This window comes from Colletotrichum gloeosporioides (genome assembly GCF_011800055.1).
Source record: "Colletotrichum gloeosporioides strain Lc1 chromosome Unknown consensus_7, whole genome shotgun sequence".
In the NCBI taxonomy this organism is placed as follows: domain Eukaryota; kingdom Fungi; phylum Ascomycota; class Sordariomycetes; order Glomerellales; family Glomerellaceae; genus Colletotrichum; species Colletotrichum gloeosporioides.
Window position 1 is genome coordinate 1,138,398 of NW_025544652.1, and position 18,750 is coordinate 1,157,147.

The 18,750-nt window shown below is 55.6% G+C and overlaps 4 protein-coding genes and 1 pseudogene across 5 annotated transcripts; 3 read left to right on the forward strand and 2 right to left on the reverse strand.

The window, feature by feature from the left end:
- The first annotated feature begins 461 nt into the window (after positions 1-461).
- GCG54_00001725 lies at positions 462-4,478 on the forward strand (annotated as a pseudogene). Its single transcript has 2 exons — positions 462-1,786; positions 2,271-4,478. Coding segments are annotated over exons 1-2 (3,533 nt in total).
- Positions 4,479-4,645: 167 nt separating this feature from the next.
- Positions 4,646-5,619, reverse strand: GCG54_00001726 (rRNA biogenesis protein RRP36; the record flags this gene model as incomplete). The annotated part of the gene is made up of 2 exons (XM_045401833.1): positions 4,646-5,380; positions 5,434-5,619. 2 exons carry the CDS (start codon positions 5,617-5,619, stop codon positions 4,646-4,648), a joined length of 921 nt encoding a protein of 306 aa, XP_045270562.1.
- Positions 5,620-5,973: 354 nt separating this feature from the next.
- Positions 5,974-7,181, forward strand: GCG54_00001727 (uncharacterized protein; the record flags this gene model as incomplete). The annotated part of the gene is made up of 2 exons (XM_045401834.1): positions 5,974-6,386; positions 6,440-7,181. The coding sequence occupies 2 exons, from the start codon at positions 5,974-5,976 to the stop codon at positions 7,179-7,181; spliced, it is 1,155 nt and encodes a 384-aa protein (XP_045270563.1).
- Positions 7,182-7,574: 393 nt separating this feature from the next.
- Positions 7,575-9,181, reverse strand: GCG54_00001728 (Elongation factor 1-gamma 1; the record flags this gene model as incomplete). The annotated part of the gene is made up of 4 exons (XM_045401835.1): positions 7,575-8,541; positions 8,603-8,651; positions 8,880-9,066; positions 9,152-9,181. 4 exons carry the CDS (start codon positions 9,179-9,181, stop codon positions 7,575-7,577), a joined length of 1,233 nt encoding a protein of 410 aa, XP_045270564.1.
- Positions 9,182-9,613: 432 nt separating this feature from the next.
- On the forward strand, positions 9,614-10,677 carry GCG54_00001729 (37S ribosomal protein S9; the record flags this gene model as incomplete). Its single annotated transcript, XM_045401836.1, has 2 exons — positions 9,614-10,514; positions 10,586-10,677. 2 exons carry the CDS (start codon positions 9,614-9,616, stop codon positions 10,675-10,677), a joined length of 993 nt encoding a protein of 330 aa, XP_045270565.1.
- Positions 10,678-18,750: the final 8,073 nt, after the last annotated feature.

The window sequence follows — 18,750 nt, forward strand, 5'->3', positions numbered from 1 at the left end:
TAAACCCTCTTCGGAGCTAAGGTAACAGAAACAGTGCGCTACAACGCTGTGTTACTGCACCAAGCGATACGCTGAGCGCAACTGCGGGGCGGCTTTTAGTTGCCACTTCAGGATCTCGACAGGGGTTCAGGAGGGCCAGCTCCGGGCCTAGCCCCTCCATTACCCTCAGCTTCCCAGTTGGCAGTTGCCACTGAAAAGCACGGGCATGGATATGGATGGCTTTAGCGGGCAGAGCCCCGGTAGCTGCATACGTACCTTCGAAACCTTTCAGGGTCCCTAATCAGGCTTATCTTTTATCGGCTCCACGTCATTTCAGGACTGAATGCCCACCCAGTATTTTCCGTTACGAACCTCGCTGACTTGCAACACGACAGCCTCTCTGCATGGCACTTTTACATCACCCACGGTCTGTCGAGACACCCGAAGTCGGCGCGCTCGCCTAGCAACAATCGGACGTCACGATGGGGCCCTCAAGCCAACAGTCCAACGCGCTGGTGCGAAAGCGCACTGATACCGACCTCATGCCACCACCGCCGCCCGCGAAGAAGATCAAGAGGCCCAAGAAGGTCATAGACGAAGATACATATACCGATGCCCTCTCGAAAATTATCGCGCGCGACTTCTTTCCTGGGCTTTTGGAATCGGAAACTCAGCAGGAATATCTCGACGCCCTCGAATCGAAGGACGCGGCATGGATCTCGAGCGCTGGACAAAGGCTACAGCGCGTGATGACCCCAGGAAGGCAGAGGGTGAAGAGACCGCCCACGTTCGAGAATGGAGGGCGCACACCATCAGCGTACGGCGCGGATACACCAGCATCTGTCGCGCCAACAGTCGTTGAAGAGCAGAAGCCCGTTGTGGATACCAACTTGAGCCTCGCCAACTTCCAGGCTAAGTACACCAGTGAGGATAACGAGAGCTTCTACAAGCTCATGGACAAGCAAAGCCAGAAGAAAGCGGAGAAGTATGCATGGCTCTGGCGTGGGAACAAGCTGCCATCGAAACAGATGATCAAGCAAGCCGAAGTGGAGGAGAAGCTGGCTCAGAACGGCCGCTTGATCGACGACGGGTTCATCAAAAGAGACAGGCTGGCAATCAAGGATGCCGATGATAGGCCAGCTAGGCCGGATAGCTGGAACGCTGACCCGAAGAACAACCTCATGTTTGGGCCGGACGGTGTTGAGGACAAATACGAGAGCCCTGCCCAAAGGGCCGAGGCGACTTCGATGATGGCTCCGAAATCGATCAACTACCAGAACACAAGGATCCCCCAGCCCGCGATTATCGAAAGGCCACCATCTCCAACAATGTCTGCGGTGAGAGACGCCATCGCGGGCAGGCCGCGAAAGGACGATCAAGCTTCGAGCGCGGTGGGAGGTGGAGAAACGCCAAGGGTGAATGGTTACGCCTTTGTTGATGACGCCGATGATGAAGAAGAGGTTCTTCCAGCACCAGTCATTAACTTAGGCCCTGGTGATGCGACTCCCAACCCTTTTAAATTACAGGAGCAAGGCAAGAGAGAAAGTCTGCATCATCGGCTGGTTGAGAGGGCAGCGCAATCCAAGAGAGAGTCGGCAAAGAATGGATTGACCGGAAAGCTAGAGAGGACCCCAGTGCCAAAGTTTCCATCTAGCCCGAGGGTCTCCGGAGGACTAACACCTGCCGCTCAAAGACTATGGAGTAAGATTGGAAGTCCCAGACGGGGAAGCCCCAGCGGCTCGACTCCGAAAGCGACGCCGCTGAGGGCACGAGGCTCGCTATTGAAAGGTGGCTCCAAGGTTTCTCAGTGAATCCAGTAGAATAAAACTTAATTAATGAATAACGAAGGACGACCGAATGGGATAGGGATAGAGCAAGGATAGATACCACATCAGAAGAGAGCGCTGCACAGTATGAAGCGGCTTAGCAATGATCATTCTTTGCAAATCACCAAACATGGTCAGGCTTAGTAGAACATTAGCTCAATAGGCCCCAATCGAAACTCAAGACAAAAACAGCATTCAATAAGACTCGAGCCTGATAATCCTCGTTCGGATCAAGGTCACTTACACGACTGGACATGCAGCCTGTGGCGCCCCATTAGTCCGATACATCGGATAGGCGCATTTATGGTTCCAAGCCACGCTTTTTGCACGTAGCCATCACTCAACTTTTCTCGACTTATGACGATAACGACTTAGTCCCGGAGCTTCCAGAGAGTCGTGCAGTCATTCTTTAGTCGAAAATCGTGCAATGACTTGCGCGTGAGCCAATTGAGAGTTGCCGCTCAGATGAGATTCGCCGATTTTGCTGTCGATCTGGCAGCGGTGCTGAGTGCATCGCGCTCAGTCGCATCCAAGCATGTTGCCCTGAGAGGTCGGCAGCTTGAGAGCTTTAGCAAAGCTTCCAGCTTAACACGCCGAGCTCCAGCAGCGCCGGAAAACACACGAGCAGACCCTGCCGATGAGAGCACATCATCGACAGCTTCACAAGAAACACAGCCATCAACAACAAGGGCACCACCAGTGCAGCCGGAGCCGACACCAAAAGTCACTCATGTCCCTCACACATCTCCAAACCACTTTCAGTCCAAGCCCAGCCATGGATCCGTCACCAAGCCGGATTCCGGTTCGGTTCTTTCTCAACTAAGGCAATCAAACCCTTCCGGCTTCCCGTGGTCTGATGCGTCGCCGTCGGTGGCAAAGCCCAAAGATGACAGCTCCACGAGCAAGGGCGTGACACCAGCATATGGCGCTCCCGTCTCTGAAGAGCTTGATGACGTTCCACCAGATGTCAACATCAACATTTTCCACGGCAACCGTGCTGCTAGTATGATAGGAAAGAAGGATGACAAGCAGGTGGATCAACTATTTGGCGCTCGAAAGAAGCTCAAGCCGGTCGGTCTTCCTGAGTTTGTTGTCCACTCCAAGTCAGCCCCGAAGGCTCCGGAGAAGATTTCACCAGCCGTCAAAGCCGCCCCAGAGCCCACGCCGGCTGCACCCCAGGACGGCAAACCGAGGACAGAAACACCCGAAACGGCGGCCCCCGTTACTTCGGAAAGCGAGCCAATCCTCAAAGCCTCTCCAATCGAAACGCAAAAAGAAGACCCGCCAGTCGAGGACGTGCTTGATGCAGCGATCGACCAGTCGTCATCCCCAGCCCCAACCCCAGCATATGTTCTTAGAGAATCCAAAGTCCCCGCCACCCGGATTAGCAGACTTTGGAACTATGGCGGTTTGGCTGCTGGCATGATGGGAGGCGCCATCATGGAGAGCATCGGCAGGGCCTTTGGCGGCAAGGGCGAGGGCTCGGTATTGCTTAGTGCCGGCAACATGGAAAGACTGGTATCCAAGCTGTCCAGAATGAGAGGCGCAGCGCTCAAAATGGGTCAGATGATGAGCTTCCAGGACTCCAAGATGCTTCCGGGACCAATCCAGGAGGTGCTACAAAGAGTGCAAGACCGTGCTGACTACATGCCCTCATACCAGAGAGATAAGGTCCTTGTAGCAAACTTGGGTGCCGAATGGCGGGAGCTGTTTGAAGAGTTTGAGGAGAAGCCCATCGCTGCCGCGTCCATCGGCCAGGTCCATCGCGCTACGCTGAAGAATGGTAGGAAAGTGGCAGTCAAGATCCAATTCCCGGGCGTTGCCGACTCCATCAACTCGGATCTCGACAACCTCGGCATCCTGCTGAATGCCACCAAACTTTTACCCAAGGGCTTGTACCTCAATAAGACCATCGACAACGCACGAACCGAGCTCGGCTGGGAGTGCGACTATGAGAGAGAAGCGCAGTGTCTCATCAAGTACAAGGAGCTGCTCGCCGGGGAGGAGGGCACTTTCCTTGTGCCCGATGTTCACCTGCAAGCTTCTGGGAAGAATGTCCTGACGATGGACTGGATGGACGGCGTTGGAGTTACGAGGGTCACGTCGTTCACCCAAGACCAACGTGATTGGATCGGCACTCAGATCCTCCGCCTCTGCTTAAGGGAAATTACTGAGTTCAAGTTCATGCAAACCGACCCGAACTGGACGAACTTCCTCTACAACGCCAAGACGAACAAGCTCGAGCTGCTCGATTTCGGCGCGTCGAGGGAGTATCCGGATGAGTTCGTCGCGCAGTATGTTCAACTTCTCGCGGCGGCCTCAAGATCTGACCATCAGGGCGTCAAGGAGCTCTCAGAGAGTCTGGGATATCTGACTGGCCATGAAAGCAAGACGATGGTGGATGCTCACGTCAAATCGGTGCTGACGCTCGCCGAGCCGTTCCTCGCCTCGGCGCCCGAGGTCTACGACTTTAAGGACCAAACCATCACCGAGCGCGTCAAGGCCCTCATCCCCGTCATGTTGCGTGAGAGACTGGCGCCACCGCCCGAAGAGACATATAGCTTGCACCGCAAGTTGAGCGGTGCCTTCCTGCTTTGTGCCAGACTCGGCAGCAAGGTTAGATGCCGAGAAATGTTTGAGGAGAGCTTGAAGAAGAACGGTTATGCCGTCTGAGGTTGAGACGGTTGGTTCGCTTGTATCATTTGTATCATCACTGTAACAACAAGTTAGAGAGACTACATGATGCGGTCAAAAGAAGTAAGACAGAAAAAGGCCGTGAAGCAGAAAGCACACACAGGCCATGTAATTCTCGATAGACCACGTTAATGCACCGTCCCTCCCTATCGAGGTCGCCTCTCCAACCTGTCCAGCTCCTTTCTCTCCTTCGCGACGACCTTCTTGCGCTTCCTCTCGATTGACTTGTCAACCTGCCTCTTCTTCATGTTCGAGAATTGGTCCACGAGCAGCCTCTTCTTCTGCTCCGCCTTCTTCAGGTAGAAAGGCTGCTTGCCCTGCTTCACCAGCTCCTTTTCATGACGCTTGTGCTCCTGCATCAGCTCCTGCTCCCTGTCCTTGCGTTGCCGCGCCTTCATCTTGGACTCCATCGACAACAAAAGCCGCTTCATCTCCTCCTTCTTCGCCGCGTCCTTCGTCTTCTTGATCTCCGCACGCAGCTGCTTCATCTCGTCGGCGCGGTACTCGTCCAGGAACGCATACGCCTTCCTGGCCTTGGCCTCGTCAACTGGGCCGCTGAGCGGATCGAAACGCGGGTCGCGCACCTCCATCTTGGGCACGGCGATGACCTCGCGCTTTCGGGAGACCTGTCTCTTGCTGGACATTTCCATGGGCGCGTGCTTGCTCGTGCGCTTGGCAAGGTCGGCGGCAGACTTGGGCTTCCTGCCGTTCCCGGCCTCTTCGGGGCCAGAGTCGGAGTCGGAGTCCTGTTCTGAGGGTTCCGCGGCGGCGCCGCGTTTGCGACGTCCCGCTGGCATGGAGGCTTGGGCTTTGGCGAGTGCGCCGAATGAGACTGACGAGATGTCGATGGTGGGTTTCTTTGGCGGTGGCGATCCATCAGACTGTGGTTCTGTTAGCATCGAGTCTCGGTTTCATCAAAGGTGTGAATTTTTACCTCTTCGTCATCGTCCATCTCGTCCTCATCATCTTCGTTCTCGCTCATCTCATCACCCTCCACACCCATCTCCTCAGGCTCGCTGCTGAAAGTCTCCTCGAGTTCCGGCTCCTCCTCCTGCTCTCTTCGAGGTCTAACCCGGCGCTGAAGCCCCCCAAATGCTTGTTTTCTCTTTCCAGAAAGCATTTTGTGACGTACTGATACTTTTTCGCTGAGAAGCTGTCCGAAGCAATCTGAGGAATCACATGGGGGAAGTCTACAGCACTGGAGCTAGCGAAAATTTTAGTGGGTCAACATGAGCATGAACTGTGGATAAGAATATTCTTATCGATTAGATAAGGAATGCATGGAGAGGACAATTTCTCTCAGCGGGCATCCAAACTCCCATCGCACGTAGCACACCACTTCCACTCTTGCTAACAGTCGTAACGAAATAATCAGCAGTGCTGTCTGAATAATCATTCAGTACAAGCCAAGTTTTATTCTCACCCGGAGCCAATTAGAGACAACAGCTTTCGCCCCGCGACCTTAGACCCGCCCATGCGCCCCTCCATCTCAAACGTCTACCCCAGATCTTTCCGGCTTGCCTTCCGCCAGTCGTACGCGACTTTGGGCACAACCAGAAAGGTTCTCACGAGGCAAGGCATCGACGCGCGCGATCCTCAATTCGGAGTCAAAGTACCTTCATACCCAGACGCGCAACCCCTCCACCCCTCCAAAGTCTACGCAATGGACATGCCCAACATGCAATGGTGGGCCAAGCCCGCCCCGACCATCACCGGAGCTCCCGCACAAACACCTGGCGGAAGCTTCACGATACCCGGCCTCGGAAACAACACACAGAACGGCTCTTTCCCTTTCCCTCAAGCCGCGCCAGCTTCTCAAGCCGCTCCTGGGCAAGCGCCCGCCGGCGCAAGCCAGCAGCCCACTCCCCCCAAGGGTCCCCGCGCAAAGTAAGCGACCATCATCTCCATCTCATCTGTCCAAACTAACCTCTGAACACCAGGGCCATGAACGACCGCGATAAGATCGTAGCCCCTTCACTCGCCTCAGGCGGCGTCCCCGACCCGACGGCAGAATACCTCCAACGCGCCTCCATCCCACCGACCCTCCTCCCGACCCCGAAGCCGATCCTCGTGGTCATGGACCTCAACGGCACCCTCCTCTACCGCCCCAACCGGCGCAACGCGACCTCCTTCGTCGAGCGCCCGTACGCCAAGCGCTTCCTGCAATACTGCCTCGACACCTTCCACGTGGTCATCTGGTCGTCCGCCCGCCCGCAGAACGTCCAGTCCATGTGCGACCAGCTGCTCCTCGGCCCGCCCATCCCGGGCGGCAGAGACCGGGGCGAGATCCACCGCCGCGTGCTGGCCATCTGGGGTCGCGACCGCTTCGGCCTCTCGAAGGCCGACTACAATCTCCGCGTGCAGGTGTACAAGCGGCTGCAGAAGGTGTGGGACGACCCCCGCGTCAAGTCGTCGCATCCGGACGCCGAGTACGGCGGCTGCTGGGACCAGAGCAACACCGTGCTCATCGATGACTCCCTCGAGAAAGCGCGCAGCGAGCCGTACAACCTGCTTCGCATCCCCGAGTTCTTCGGTAACGACGCGGAGCCGGGCTTGGTGGTCCCGCAGGTTCACGACTACCTCAACTCGCTCTGCTATCAGTCGGACATCAGCAGCTACATGCGCACAAACCCATTTCAGATGAAGGAGGACTACAAGTTGGAACCGCCCGAGGAGAAGTAGTGGCGTTCCTGGGTTAGATTGGCACTTTGCAGATAAAAAGGTGCCGGACGTGTGCAGTCGGAGTACGCAATTGGCAGGGTAGGATACAGCCTTCATAGCATCGAGATACCCCCTAGTCTTCGTAGACATTGAAATAAAATAGACAATTCAGTCAAGTCACTTTCGGTCACAGCCGCCATTGGGAAAACGTATTTTTGGTTTGATCATCAGGAATGTCCTGCATCTATTGCCTAGTCCTAGTGACTCGGCACACAACATCTGGCATTACGCGCAAGATATCTCTTCTCGGGTCCATAACATCGTCTACACACCACCTTGCCTAGTCGTAAACTCATTTCATCTCTGCCATAAGCCGTGAATGTCGGATCTCCCCCTAACAAATAAGTGACGCGCTTATTTGAAGACCTTGCCGTCGGCAACGGGGTACTCCTTGCCGTTGTGGGTGATGGGCTTCTCCCAGCCCCAGGAGTCGGAGACGTACTGCTTGTCCTCGGCCTTGGTGGGGTCGAGCTTCTCGAAGTCGTAGCTCTCGTAGTCGGGAGCGACATCGAAAGCGGGCTTGTAGTCCTGGCCACGGATGACAAAGGCTCCCTCAATAACGGAGTCGTTGTTGGCGCCGTAGACGGCAGCGCATCCGAAGATGAACTTGCGGGAACCCTCAAGACGGTTGTTGAAGCCGCCAATCAGGTTGTTGGACATGAAGGTCATGGTGAGCTCGTCGTTGTACTTGTACTTGACCTTCCAGAGGGAGAACTCCTCGAAGTTGGCGTTGGACCAGAACCAGTTCATGGCCTCCTCGTGGTTCTTGATGTTAGAGTACTGACGCTTCCACTCCTCAAGGTCGAAGGTGGCGCGGGGGAGCTCAGCAAGGGGGTGCTTGGGCTTGGGGGCGGCAGGGGCCTCCTCAGCAGCGGGGGCAGCGGGCTTGGGGGCCTCCTTCTTGGCCTCCTTCTTGGGCTGCTCGGGCTTCTTGGGGGGGACATTGGTGAGCTTGGGGGTCTCGAGGTACTCCTGCTTCTCGGAAACGGCGGTCCAGATGTCCTGGTTGATGATGGTGTCGTACCAACGGGTGACGTTGGGGTTCTCCTGGCGCCACTGCTTGTCGAAGAAGAACTCGAAGCCACGGGCAATGATGCCAGCGGCGAAGAGGTCGGCAAGGGTGATGCGCTCGCCAACGAGATAGGTGTTGCTAAGGAGGTGCTCCTCGACGACCTTAACGGCCTTGAGGGCGACCTTGGAGGAGTCCTCGACGGCCTTCTTGTTGTAGGCGTCCTTGCCGAGGAGGGGGCGGTACCAAGCACCCATGGGGGGGAGGACCTCAGAGTTGAAGTAGGACATCCACTTCAGGATGGAAGCGTAGCTGCAGGACGGTCGGTTAGCTCCGTGCTCTCAAGGTCGGTGGGTATCAGACTGTGACTCACTCCTGCTTGGTCTTGCCGAGAAGGGTGGTCTTCTCGTTCTGGGAGGTGACTGTGGCTTGGTTAGCTGATGTGCCCCGGCGCGCGGTTTCCAAGCATTGCGGAGGAAGATGGCAAGATCAGAAGATAGAACTCTATCCACACGGTGATTCGGACAGGGATAACTGTAAATTTTGTGCTTATTCGTCATTTCGGAGGGGTGAGGGCTGTGGTGTTTGTGGCGCGAGCAGAATCGGCGCCCAACAAAGGACTGGGCTTGTGTGACTCAGGGCGAACGTACTGTAGATGGCGATGGCGATGCACTCGGAGAGAGGGTAGCCATCCTCGCCAAGGAAGGCAGGGACCTTGCCGAGCTTGTTGGCCTTGAGGTGCTCGATGGAAGGCTTGGTGGTGTCGGCCTCGATGTACTCAAGGTCGACGTTGTTGGCCTTCGCGACGGCGCGGATGGCCGCGGTGCGGGGGTTGGCCTGGAGGGGCGACAAGTCAGCTTCGAAAATCCTCAGAGATCGCAAAGTCGAGCAGGAGATCAAGAAGCAATTGGTGATTGCTTACCGGGTAGGTGAAGAGCTTGCCGAACGCCATCTTGTTTCAGTTGAGCGACTGAGATGGAAGGGTATCAAGAGTGTGTGAGGTGATGGACTGGAGAGGAGAAAGGAAAAAGTTCGACTTCCCCCGCTGCTGAAGGACTGCAATTTTTTTTGAATGAGACGGCAATTTCGAGGCCAGTGCCCCGCCGTGGCCACCCAACCCCTCCTCGCCCGAAAGCTCCAGGGCAGTCGCTGTGGCTTGAGTGAGGGGTATCACTGTAGACGAGGCAACGGAAGGTCTGTGCGCACCACAAAAGTGGCCGACGACCGTGGCTGACGACCGTGGCTGACATCGATCAGCGGTCCGATATTCTCCCGCCGAACCGCCGACAGGAAATTCTAGCTTCTCAGGTTGGTATCACGAAGAAATTCGCGACATCGCGACGACCGCCCAATCGACGAGGGCGCTGACCGAAGTCCCAACAACATGTCGACCATACGCCACGGGCTGCGGCAGACGCTCTGCCTGCGCCAGGCGGCGAAAAGCCCGCATGCGAAGCTGCAATGGCAACGATCGAGCATCCAGGTCGGCATCAAGTCCATGTCGACCTCGACACCTATCGAACCACCGAAAAAGCCCCCGGGAAACGCGCTTCCAGACCTCACAGCCCTCCCGCCGGGCTTTGATATAGAAAAGCTCACCAAAAGCAAACTCGCTAAGCCGCTAGAAGACCCATTCCCGGGTATGGTCCACGCCCGCGCGGTACCCGTCTCTCCGTCCTACTTCTCCAGGGAGCCTCACTTCAACGACTCCTTCATCAAGTTCTCGCATCTCATGGAGAAGTACCAACATCTCCCGCTCTCGCCACCGGACATGGTTCCCCGACAGCTGTGGAGGACGCTCAAGGGATACCGCACGATGCACGGAGAGCCGGTCAAGGCGAAGCCCTACAGCCAGCTTCTGGCCATGATCAAGCACTTGCACGCCATCATCCCCAAGCTGATGCCCGAGGACGTCAAGCAGGCTCTGGAGGGGTTCAAGAGAGATATCGACCCGTTCAAGAACGTGGCCAAGGTCAAGCCCCTCGACAAACACGGACGTGCGCTGGGAATCGGTCGAAGAAAGACGTCTAGCGCTCGTGCCTGGGTTGTAGAGGGCACTGGAGAGGTCCTGGTCAACGGCAAGCCTCTGAATGAGGTCTTTGGCAGGATTCACGACCGCGAGAGTGCCATCTGGGCACTGCGAAGCACAGCAAGGACGGACAAGTACAACGTGTGGGCGCTGGTGGATGGTGGCGGCGTCACAGGCCAGGCCGAAGCCCTGACTTTGGCAATCGCCAAGGCGATGTTGGTTCATGAGCCCGACTTGAGGAGGTCTTTGAGAAAGGGTAAGTGGACATCCCGAGGCTCGGCAGCCTCTTGTCGAAGGGACATATCGCTAATCTATCTTGATGGGCAGCTGGCTGCATCACGCGCGATGCGAGAAGGGTGGAAAGAAAGAAGCATGGCCACCTCAAGGCCAGAAAGTCGCCTACCTGGGTCAAGAGATAGAGGCGTTTCTGGCCATGCTGGGGGCAATCAGTCACCCGCGCCAACCATCTTCTTGTTGTACTACCACCCTCGTGTATTCATAGAAAAAAGGCAGCTCGAACAATGCCAGCCTATGATGTCCACTAGCCCTGCAGCCTCGAGACGAGATCGGGAAGGCGTCTAGCGTAGCGCACAACGGCCTTCGGTAATGACGAAGCAGGCTGGCCTTGTACCTCTTGCTAGCGCAGTCATACCCTTGGGAACGCGGTGGACTAAGCATCGTCCTTCATTCGGTGATTCCGGAGGCTCAACAGTGCTAATATCAGAGAGGATATCTAGAGAGACACATTCATGGACGTTCAGGTTCAGGGCGCAATAGACTGTTCGCGTCGCGCTTTGCTGTATCAACCACGTGGAAGTAAACAGTCAAACATAGTGTCCACGTCGGAGGAAAGCCCAAACCATCAAACCCGGACCATGCAGTTCGCGGAGAAGCAACGTGGTGTCTCCGACCTCGAGCATCCTGTCCTAGTTGCGGCCGAGCGACGGAGCCACATGGCACCACAATGCATGATTGTCGCGTGGGCGAGTGTCGATTCAGGAACCAGATAGCACACCTCTAGGCCTGGACCGAATTGGGACAAATCCCGTCATGAATAGGTGCAAATCACGACGACAAGGAGTCTCTGGCTGGTGATACGGATGCTTCTCCGGCAAATTGTATGCGTGGTCGAATCAGCGATATCGACAATGACGGCAACGGTATAGCCACGTCGTCTGGCTGACACGGCTCATTTAACTAGTGCGTGCAGTGACCACATTTGACGGTTAACGGAGCGGCCGTCAATGGGGTTTGGCGCGCATTGAAACCGGGTCTTGGAGGGAATGAAGGCCGCTCTCGTGTGTCATTATCAGGCCAGAATCATAGGCCACCGGATGGCACCTGTGTAGAGCTGCGGGCGGAATGGAAGATGCGAACAATATTAAAAAGGGTCCGTGAGCACGCGCGTCGACACCTCTGGCGTTGAGGACTCAAGCCCAATGGTGACGCCCCCATCGCCAGCGTTGCAGAAACGCGTCCGGCGAGGGCCTTGTTTCAATTTCCCACACAAGGTAACCCCTAAAAGGAGACGACAGCGAGGGCACAGACGTTTGCACCGGTGCTGCCCACCGAAGGTTTCTAGAAGCATGGAACGACTGAATCGAAGGTTCGTGGAGTTGGTTTCACCCCTTGCGTCCTTTTTTTCTCGTGACGGGATTTTAGTCCCGTCGGCCATTTATTCGGACGGTGGGCGGCACGACTCGACTGGTTTCACCGGATCGGGGATGGCGGCGACGAATTTCGAGCAGATCTTGTTCTGGTTGTGTGGTGGGGATTGCTGATGACAATGATGATGGGATGGGGGAAGGGGAGGGAAAAAAGGGGGGGTGTGCGTGCTTGACCTCTGGGATGGATGGATGGATGGATGGATGAGTGAACAAAGAAAGGAGCGGTTGAATTCGAAGCCAATTACGGGCGCGGGCGGGCAGCGGATGAGGCGTGATAAGGGTGGTAGTATAGGGCCGTTTTGATGGTGGCTTGAGACGACATAATGGATGGTTGGACGGATGAATAGACGGACGGTAAGGAACGTAGAAGCATTGATCAGAGCAATGTAAAGTGACGTGATGCGAGAACGAGGCTATTCAGTCGCATGTGTCTCGTGGTGGCTACTTACTTGCGGTAGCGTCGCATCTCTTTTCGAGGCCGCGGGAACGAGTGGACGACAGCATCAGACAGCTTCCCGGGAAGGATCTCTTGTGCTGATTGTGAAGTTGGTAAGAGAGAGTCTCGTGGCGAGGTGCGGGGATCAACCAGGCGTCTGTTGAGATGATCGACGGTTGTCGCCTCGTGTGAGGCTGAGATGGCCCAAAATGTGTTCAACGGCGGCGTGACGGTCCAGACGTTGCCGAGGATGGACGCTGCATTGTCTTGGTGCAGCACCACACCATTCTGACAGCGACACCACCACCACAACTCGTGCTTCAGGGTGTAAGTGCAAGGTGTAGGGTCGGGGCAGGCAGGTGTGAATGGCGGGGCAGAGAAAATGACGGCTGCTATTGGGCGCCTCTAGTTCGACCGTTGGCGGTCAGATTCCGACGTTGGACACGCAAGTTTGATGATAGCTGCTAGCAGTAGTGTGGTTTGAGTCTTGAGATTCTGAGTTGAGCAAGATGGCGGCGTTCGGCAAGCCGCGGGCGTCGAGTCGGGGATTTGAAGGGGAGGCGGGCTGTGGATGAAAAGTGCCGGTGCGTATCACCTCATGGGCCAAGTCCCTAAATCGTCTTAGGTAAGGCGTCAAGTTAGAGTGTCGTTCTTCGCAACCCGTCAACTTGCAGGACCGTGTACTACGCAGTAAGCGCCGCCTAGGACGTTGTTAGCGCGCTTTCGCGCAAGCTTTTGCACGCGGTGCCATGCGTCCGGAAGTTAAGCCAAGGTAAGGTAAGGTATCCGCAGATGGGAGTGTGAGGTGCATCCAAGTGAAAAAAGCAGGCCGGCCAGACGGGTTAGGTTGGGTTGGAATGCAATCAACCCGACTGGAAGAGGCCGGGTGAGTGGGTTGGAGTCGTTTTGGCCCTTTTCTCTGGTCAATTGAGAGCGTCTGGTTGGGCAATTGGGTTGAGCTGCAGGAAGCTCTGTCTGTGGGCAGAGGGGTGATTGGCACTGAACGTTGCAACCACAGCAAGGACCAAGGGCCGCGGAAGACTCAACGTCACAAGATACACCAAGTCTGAGTGAGGTGAGGGAAATTTGGTGATGGTCTACTTGGAGAAAGCTGGGCACCGTCCACACACCTCCAGAGGCCCCACCAGGGGATTGCATTCGGTGCACGCAGTGGTGTCTTTCCGTTCAATCCAGGGACAGGGCCCGAGAACCAAAAAAAGAATACGTGGGCAGGAAAGTCGAGGCGCTAGACCTATCGCGGAAATCGCAGTTGGGCCTACCCTACAGTCCTTGCCTACGAATAGTACTTTACTAAGTACTTCGTCGTAATAAGTAACATAAAGCCAATGGCAATCGCGATGCAACTGCGACTGCACGGAACGGAGAAAAGCGTAATTACATCTGAAGGAAAGAAGACGCGGGGGGGCCAGGAATATCAGGCACAGAAGGTCCAAACGGATGCATGCAAACTATCCGCGCCTCAGGCTCAAGGTAACCCAGGTGAGGTGAGGTGGTCTTGTTGAGTGGGTTGGGCTGGGCTTTGTAATCTGATTCCTCACATCTCACCATGCTGGATCAGAGCTGTCCTGATGAAATCTCACGAGCACCTCTTGTGGGCCTGGAGGGAGCAGCAGCAGCAGCAGCGGCAGCGGCAGCTCTGCAAACTGAGGTGCAGGCTGCAGACTGCACCACACTCCTGCACCGCCGCCGGACATGGAGTAGTTGCAAGATGTGCAACAGGAGATCCACACAATTTGAGATTCTTGCAACGACCGTGTACTCCTCCCAGATATGCCGGATAATCTACGTCCGTATGACCGTCGGAACGGGAGTCGAGTTTGAGAAAGAAAAGTGCAGGGAGGCCGTAGCAGCGTTTGCAGTTACACGCATCCGAATCACATCACGCCTCGCCAAGGAGCACGCATCGCATCGCATCGCATCGCATCCCGAGCGCCCCTTCCCTTCCCTTCTGAAGTTCTGCCCAGTGCCTCCTCCATCCAGCATCGGCTCCAGCTCCGGCCCCAGGGAACGTTCCGGCTAATGCAATGCAAATGACAAAAGGACCTCGACATGTTGCATTCGTCCGACAACCCCCATTTCTTACCTCTCCAGCCAATGTCCCATCTCAATGCTCTCTGTCCGCCGCCATCGTTTCCATCCTCTCTCTGTCCAGATAGGTACGGATGGATACCTACATTTGCAGCTGCTGCAGCTGCAGCAAGCAATGTCGTCTTCCTTCACAAGCCTCCCTCTATGCGCGAAATGTCGCATTCAGGCACGATCCCTGAATCGCTAGGGCTTTTGTGGCTCCCCATGGCCCCTCTCCCAATCCCAGACTTCAAAAAGGACAACTGGACCCTCCACCACACTCCACGTCTCCGACCCTGCAGCTGCAGCAGAATGGATTCCACCTCGAGCTACCCTATGGATCCCCCATCTGCAGATGTACAGGTACAGTCGCTTTCCGTACCCTCCGAACCACTCAAGCAAGGCACCGGCACTCGTTCAGGAACCCACCCAGCCCATGTTTTCAACCCTTGCTCAAAGACAGGGGTCTTGAGCAGGCCTTCTTGGACTTCACTTGCTCCCCGTCTGCTCCTTCTTACTTTCCCCCTGGCCACCACGACACTTCCGCAAGGAACATGGTTCTAAACTTTGTCAACTTCAACACGCGTTCACAACTGAACTCACTGCCACCGAGGTAGCAGTACTTGCTTTTCTGTTCTGCAGTCATCCTGCGCAAGCAACGCAGCAGCAGCAAGCGTCTGCAGCTGCGACAGCAGACGACGACCAGCCACATCTGCATAACACAGACACACACCACATTGTTCACCCTCATTCTCCTCCTATGCACCCAGCTTGGACGCTGCATAAACCACCCGCCCCCTTCTCGAATGAATATGCCACTGTCCGACGCCAGCGCCGACGCCTCTGCCGTCGCCATTGCCGTTTCTCGAAGGAACGAACACGCGCGCGCGCGCGCGCTCAGATACTGCTTGCTAGCCGGCCTGAGGGGGATATTGGCATCCTGTGTCGCCGCAGCAAAGTGAGGCTTCAATCACCACAACCATTGGGCATCGTCGAGTCTCACCAGTTGCCGAACCCGGTCTGGTCAGGCCTTCACGGCATTCTTCTTTATTCTTCCTGCCCCGACTTGCTCACCTGCAAAAGGGGGCGCCAGGTCCTGTGGTGTATCACCTCGAACTGCCCCCTTCTCAATATTCCAAATGTCGGCCTGTCGTCTTCGTTCCTTGCATTCCCTTCGTTTTCACTGGTCAAAGACTCGCGGGATCGGAAGCCTCTTCCTGTCTTGTCTTGACTTGCCCGCTACCCCACCAATTACCACTCTGTCCAATTTTTCTGGGGGCCAACTCGGACCATTCTCTAGCTGGGTATGGATTCTAGCACTTTTTTTTTATGCCTCTGCTTTGCTTTGGTTTTTTTCCCACCCCTTCTCAGCCAATGTCTTCAATCCCAAGACGGCTCGACCTGCCCTACCCTCCCCTGTTCCATATCTCCGAAGTGATCTCAACTGAATCGCCGCCCTCGGTATTGCCTCAAGCTGTCTACTGGTCCCTGAAACGGGGGGGACAAATGGGGAAGCGATCGCAATAACGAATATCTGTCCTTGTGGATGAAGTCTCTTACACGAATGAGAGAAAAGCCAAACAAGTGCTCCCACGTCCAGTGGCTGGCTGCCTTTAGCCACTCAAAGGCTCATCCCGAGGGGCAGAATGAGCCGACAAGTAGGGATACAATCAGTGCACGATTCAAGAGACGAGTAAAGTTGGGTCCTGGCATGCGGTGGCTGGCTACCGTATGCATGACGGTTGGGCCCCAAGTTCTGAACCTTCTGTCAAAAGACATCACTGGCTGCTGCGTATGATGAGAGGCTCTGCATAGCATGGTTCATCGTTGTCTAGAGCTTCTGAAGTGTGAGAGAGTCAACGGCTTTGTCATGCTCTGGGCTCCCCATATTCCTCTCCTCTTTTTCCTCCGCTCCAAAGCTGACGATCAATCGGTTGCTCCGCCATGTACAAAGAGTGGGTGTCGACAATCATCCATGTACGTCATTCGGCATCGGCAATGTGTCGCGTCTCGCCTCGCCATGGAGCTCTGAAGCTCTAGACCACCGACAGTGCGACTACGACGATATTGAGGCCCAGCCACGGTACCTCAGCAGCGTTTGCCGGGGATTCTCGGCGCAGGTCACCGTGTCGGAAACGAGGGCATGAAAGGTAGGTACGGAGCCGGGAGTAGGCAATTCACAAAAGAAATGCAAGCGATAATATCAATTAATTTACTAGTGCGTGTGCTCCCCCCGGCCGGAACGCCAGGGGAGGTGGAGGGCGCAGACAAGGGTCGCTGGGCTTGTCTCAGCACGGTAATAAACAACGCCCCCAAATCCAGCCATCTGGGTGCTCACAGACTTTTTTTAACTTTTACGATCCCTCCAGCTCATCGTCCGGGGGGCTCGTCATTGGCATCGCACCGAGGAGAAAGAGGCAGGGCAAGACAGGGACCCTGTGCCATGCCCTCCGCTCCCTCATCCACTCACCACCACCCCGAAGCTGCTTGCTAGGTATTCCGGCAGGCTTCCAGTGCTGTTCCAGTGAATGCTATCTGTGGCTCCGATCGGAGAAACTCAAACCTCGGATGGGAGGGGCTGCAGTCTGCAGAAAAGCGGAAAAAGACAGACTGAGACCCCCAGTACATCTTCGCAGCACCAGAGCGGGCTCAACTTTGCGCAGGAAATCGAAACGAAACGGGTAACAGTGTGGGCGGCAGTTGGACTTTCCAGTTCCCAGGGGCGGGGCCGAATAAGAGCGAAAGCAGCTGGATAGCCGAATAGCAGGAATGAGGACGGGCGGACATCGAAGCAGCGAGCAAGGCTTCAAAGCCCGATCAAAATAAATAGACGGGACCAAAGTAAGTACAGATACGCGGACAGGTAATTAGGGTCGGTAGGAAAGCTGAGGCGGCTGCGAAATACAAACCAGTCGGTCGTCCATCAAAACCAACTGTTTGGAGGCGCATAGCACGTCAGTGAAGGGCATGTATGTACATGACGGACGAGCTCCGAACTACTTGCCTACGTACCTACCAGTCTAGTGCCTGCATTGCTAGTAAGTACCTTCCTTTCCTTACTTGCCTACCTACACATGTTGCCTTTCCACCGCACAAGCAAGTCGAGAGAAAACGAAGGGGTCGGAAAAGCAGAAAGGGGACCAACAAGACAACACTTCACACCCCCATTGCAATCTTTCTCAGGCTTGGCCGGGTGCTGCTTTGCGTTCAGAATCTCAAGCTCCGTCTCATCCATCCCATCCCATCTCCATCTCGTCCACCCCTTATGGCCTACCTCACCTTTACCATGCCACGCTCGCTGGGCCGGTTCTAGTTCTAGTTCTCGTCCCGTATTCCATCTACAGTAGCAATAAGGCGCCGCGCCTTTTCTCAGTCCCATATGTGCCAGGTTCTGTCTGGAGACACCACCTCCTCCTCCCAGTCTTCACACCCTCTCCATCCATCTAATCACATCTTGTTGGTACGGATGCCAACTTCACGCAGCTTACCAAACCAAACCACACCACACACACCAGTGCTTCTCAAGCTTTCTGCGCTTCTACATTCCTGACTCCCCAAGGCGAACCCAGCGCAGCGCACCTGATCAGGCCTGACTCCTGTGCTCGCAAACTAGTCCCGGTTATGGGGTGTGTGCCACTCGGCTTTTACTCTGCTGCATAAGCCTCTCTGATTTTTTTTCCTAATTCTTTTCCCCCTTCCTCCCACCCTCACTCCTGAGGTATCTCTCTCTTTCCTTCCACACACACACCCTGACCCCAAACATCTTTCCCTCTTTTTTTTTTTTTTTTTTCCTCACACAGTTCATCATTCGTTCCGTGCTACTGGTGCGGTGCAATTGACTGACTGACTTGCTGTTCAGCTCGAGTCGTACCTGCTGATACTGTTGCTCTTCCATCTTCTACATACATCATTCGGTAGTAGAGGTACCTTGCCAGCCAGAAACAGCAGTTGAGGTACCTCAGATACGACTACCTCCCCCCTCCCCAAAGTATCCCTCTCATTCACACCCCCTTGTCAGCCGTGGTCGTCCTCCCATCCATCACCAACCAGCTCCCACACACACAAGGACAAGCCCCCCCTCCACTGTGAGAGACATTCCATCGCCCACTCACACCGTCTCTCTCTCTCTCTCTGTGTGGCCATACCCACGTCGAGGTTCGACGTCCACACCCATCATCTGTCGCCTGCATCTCATCCAGACTGTCTACGCCTCTTTTCCCAGAGACTCGGAAGCCAGCCAGGGAACCCCCAACTTCAGACATTGCCTTGCAGATCGCTGCATAACGTCCCAGTCGTCCCTC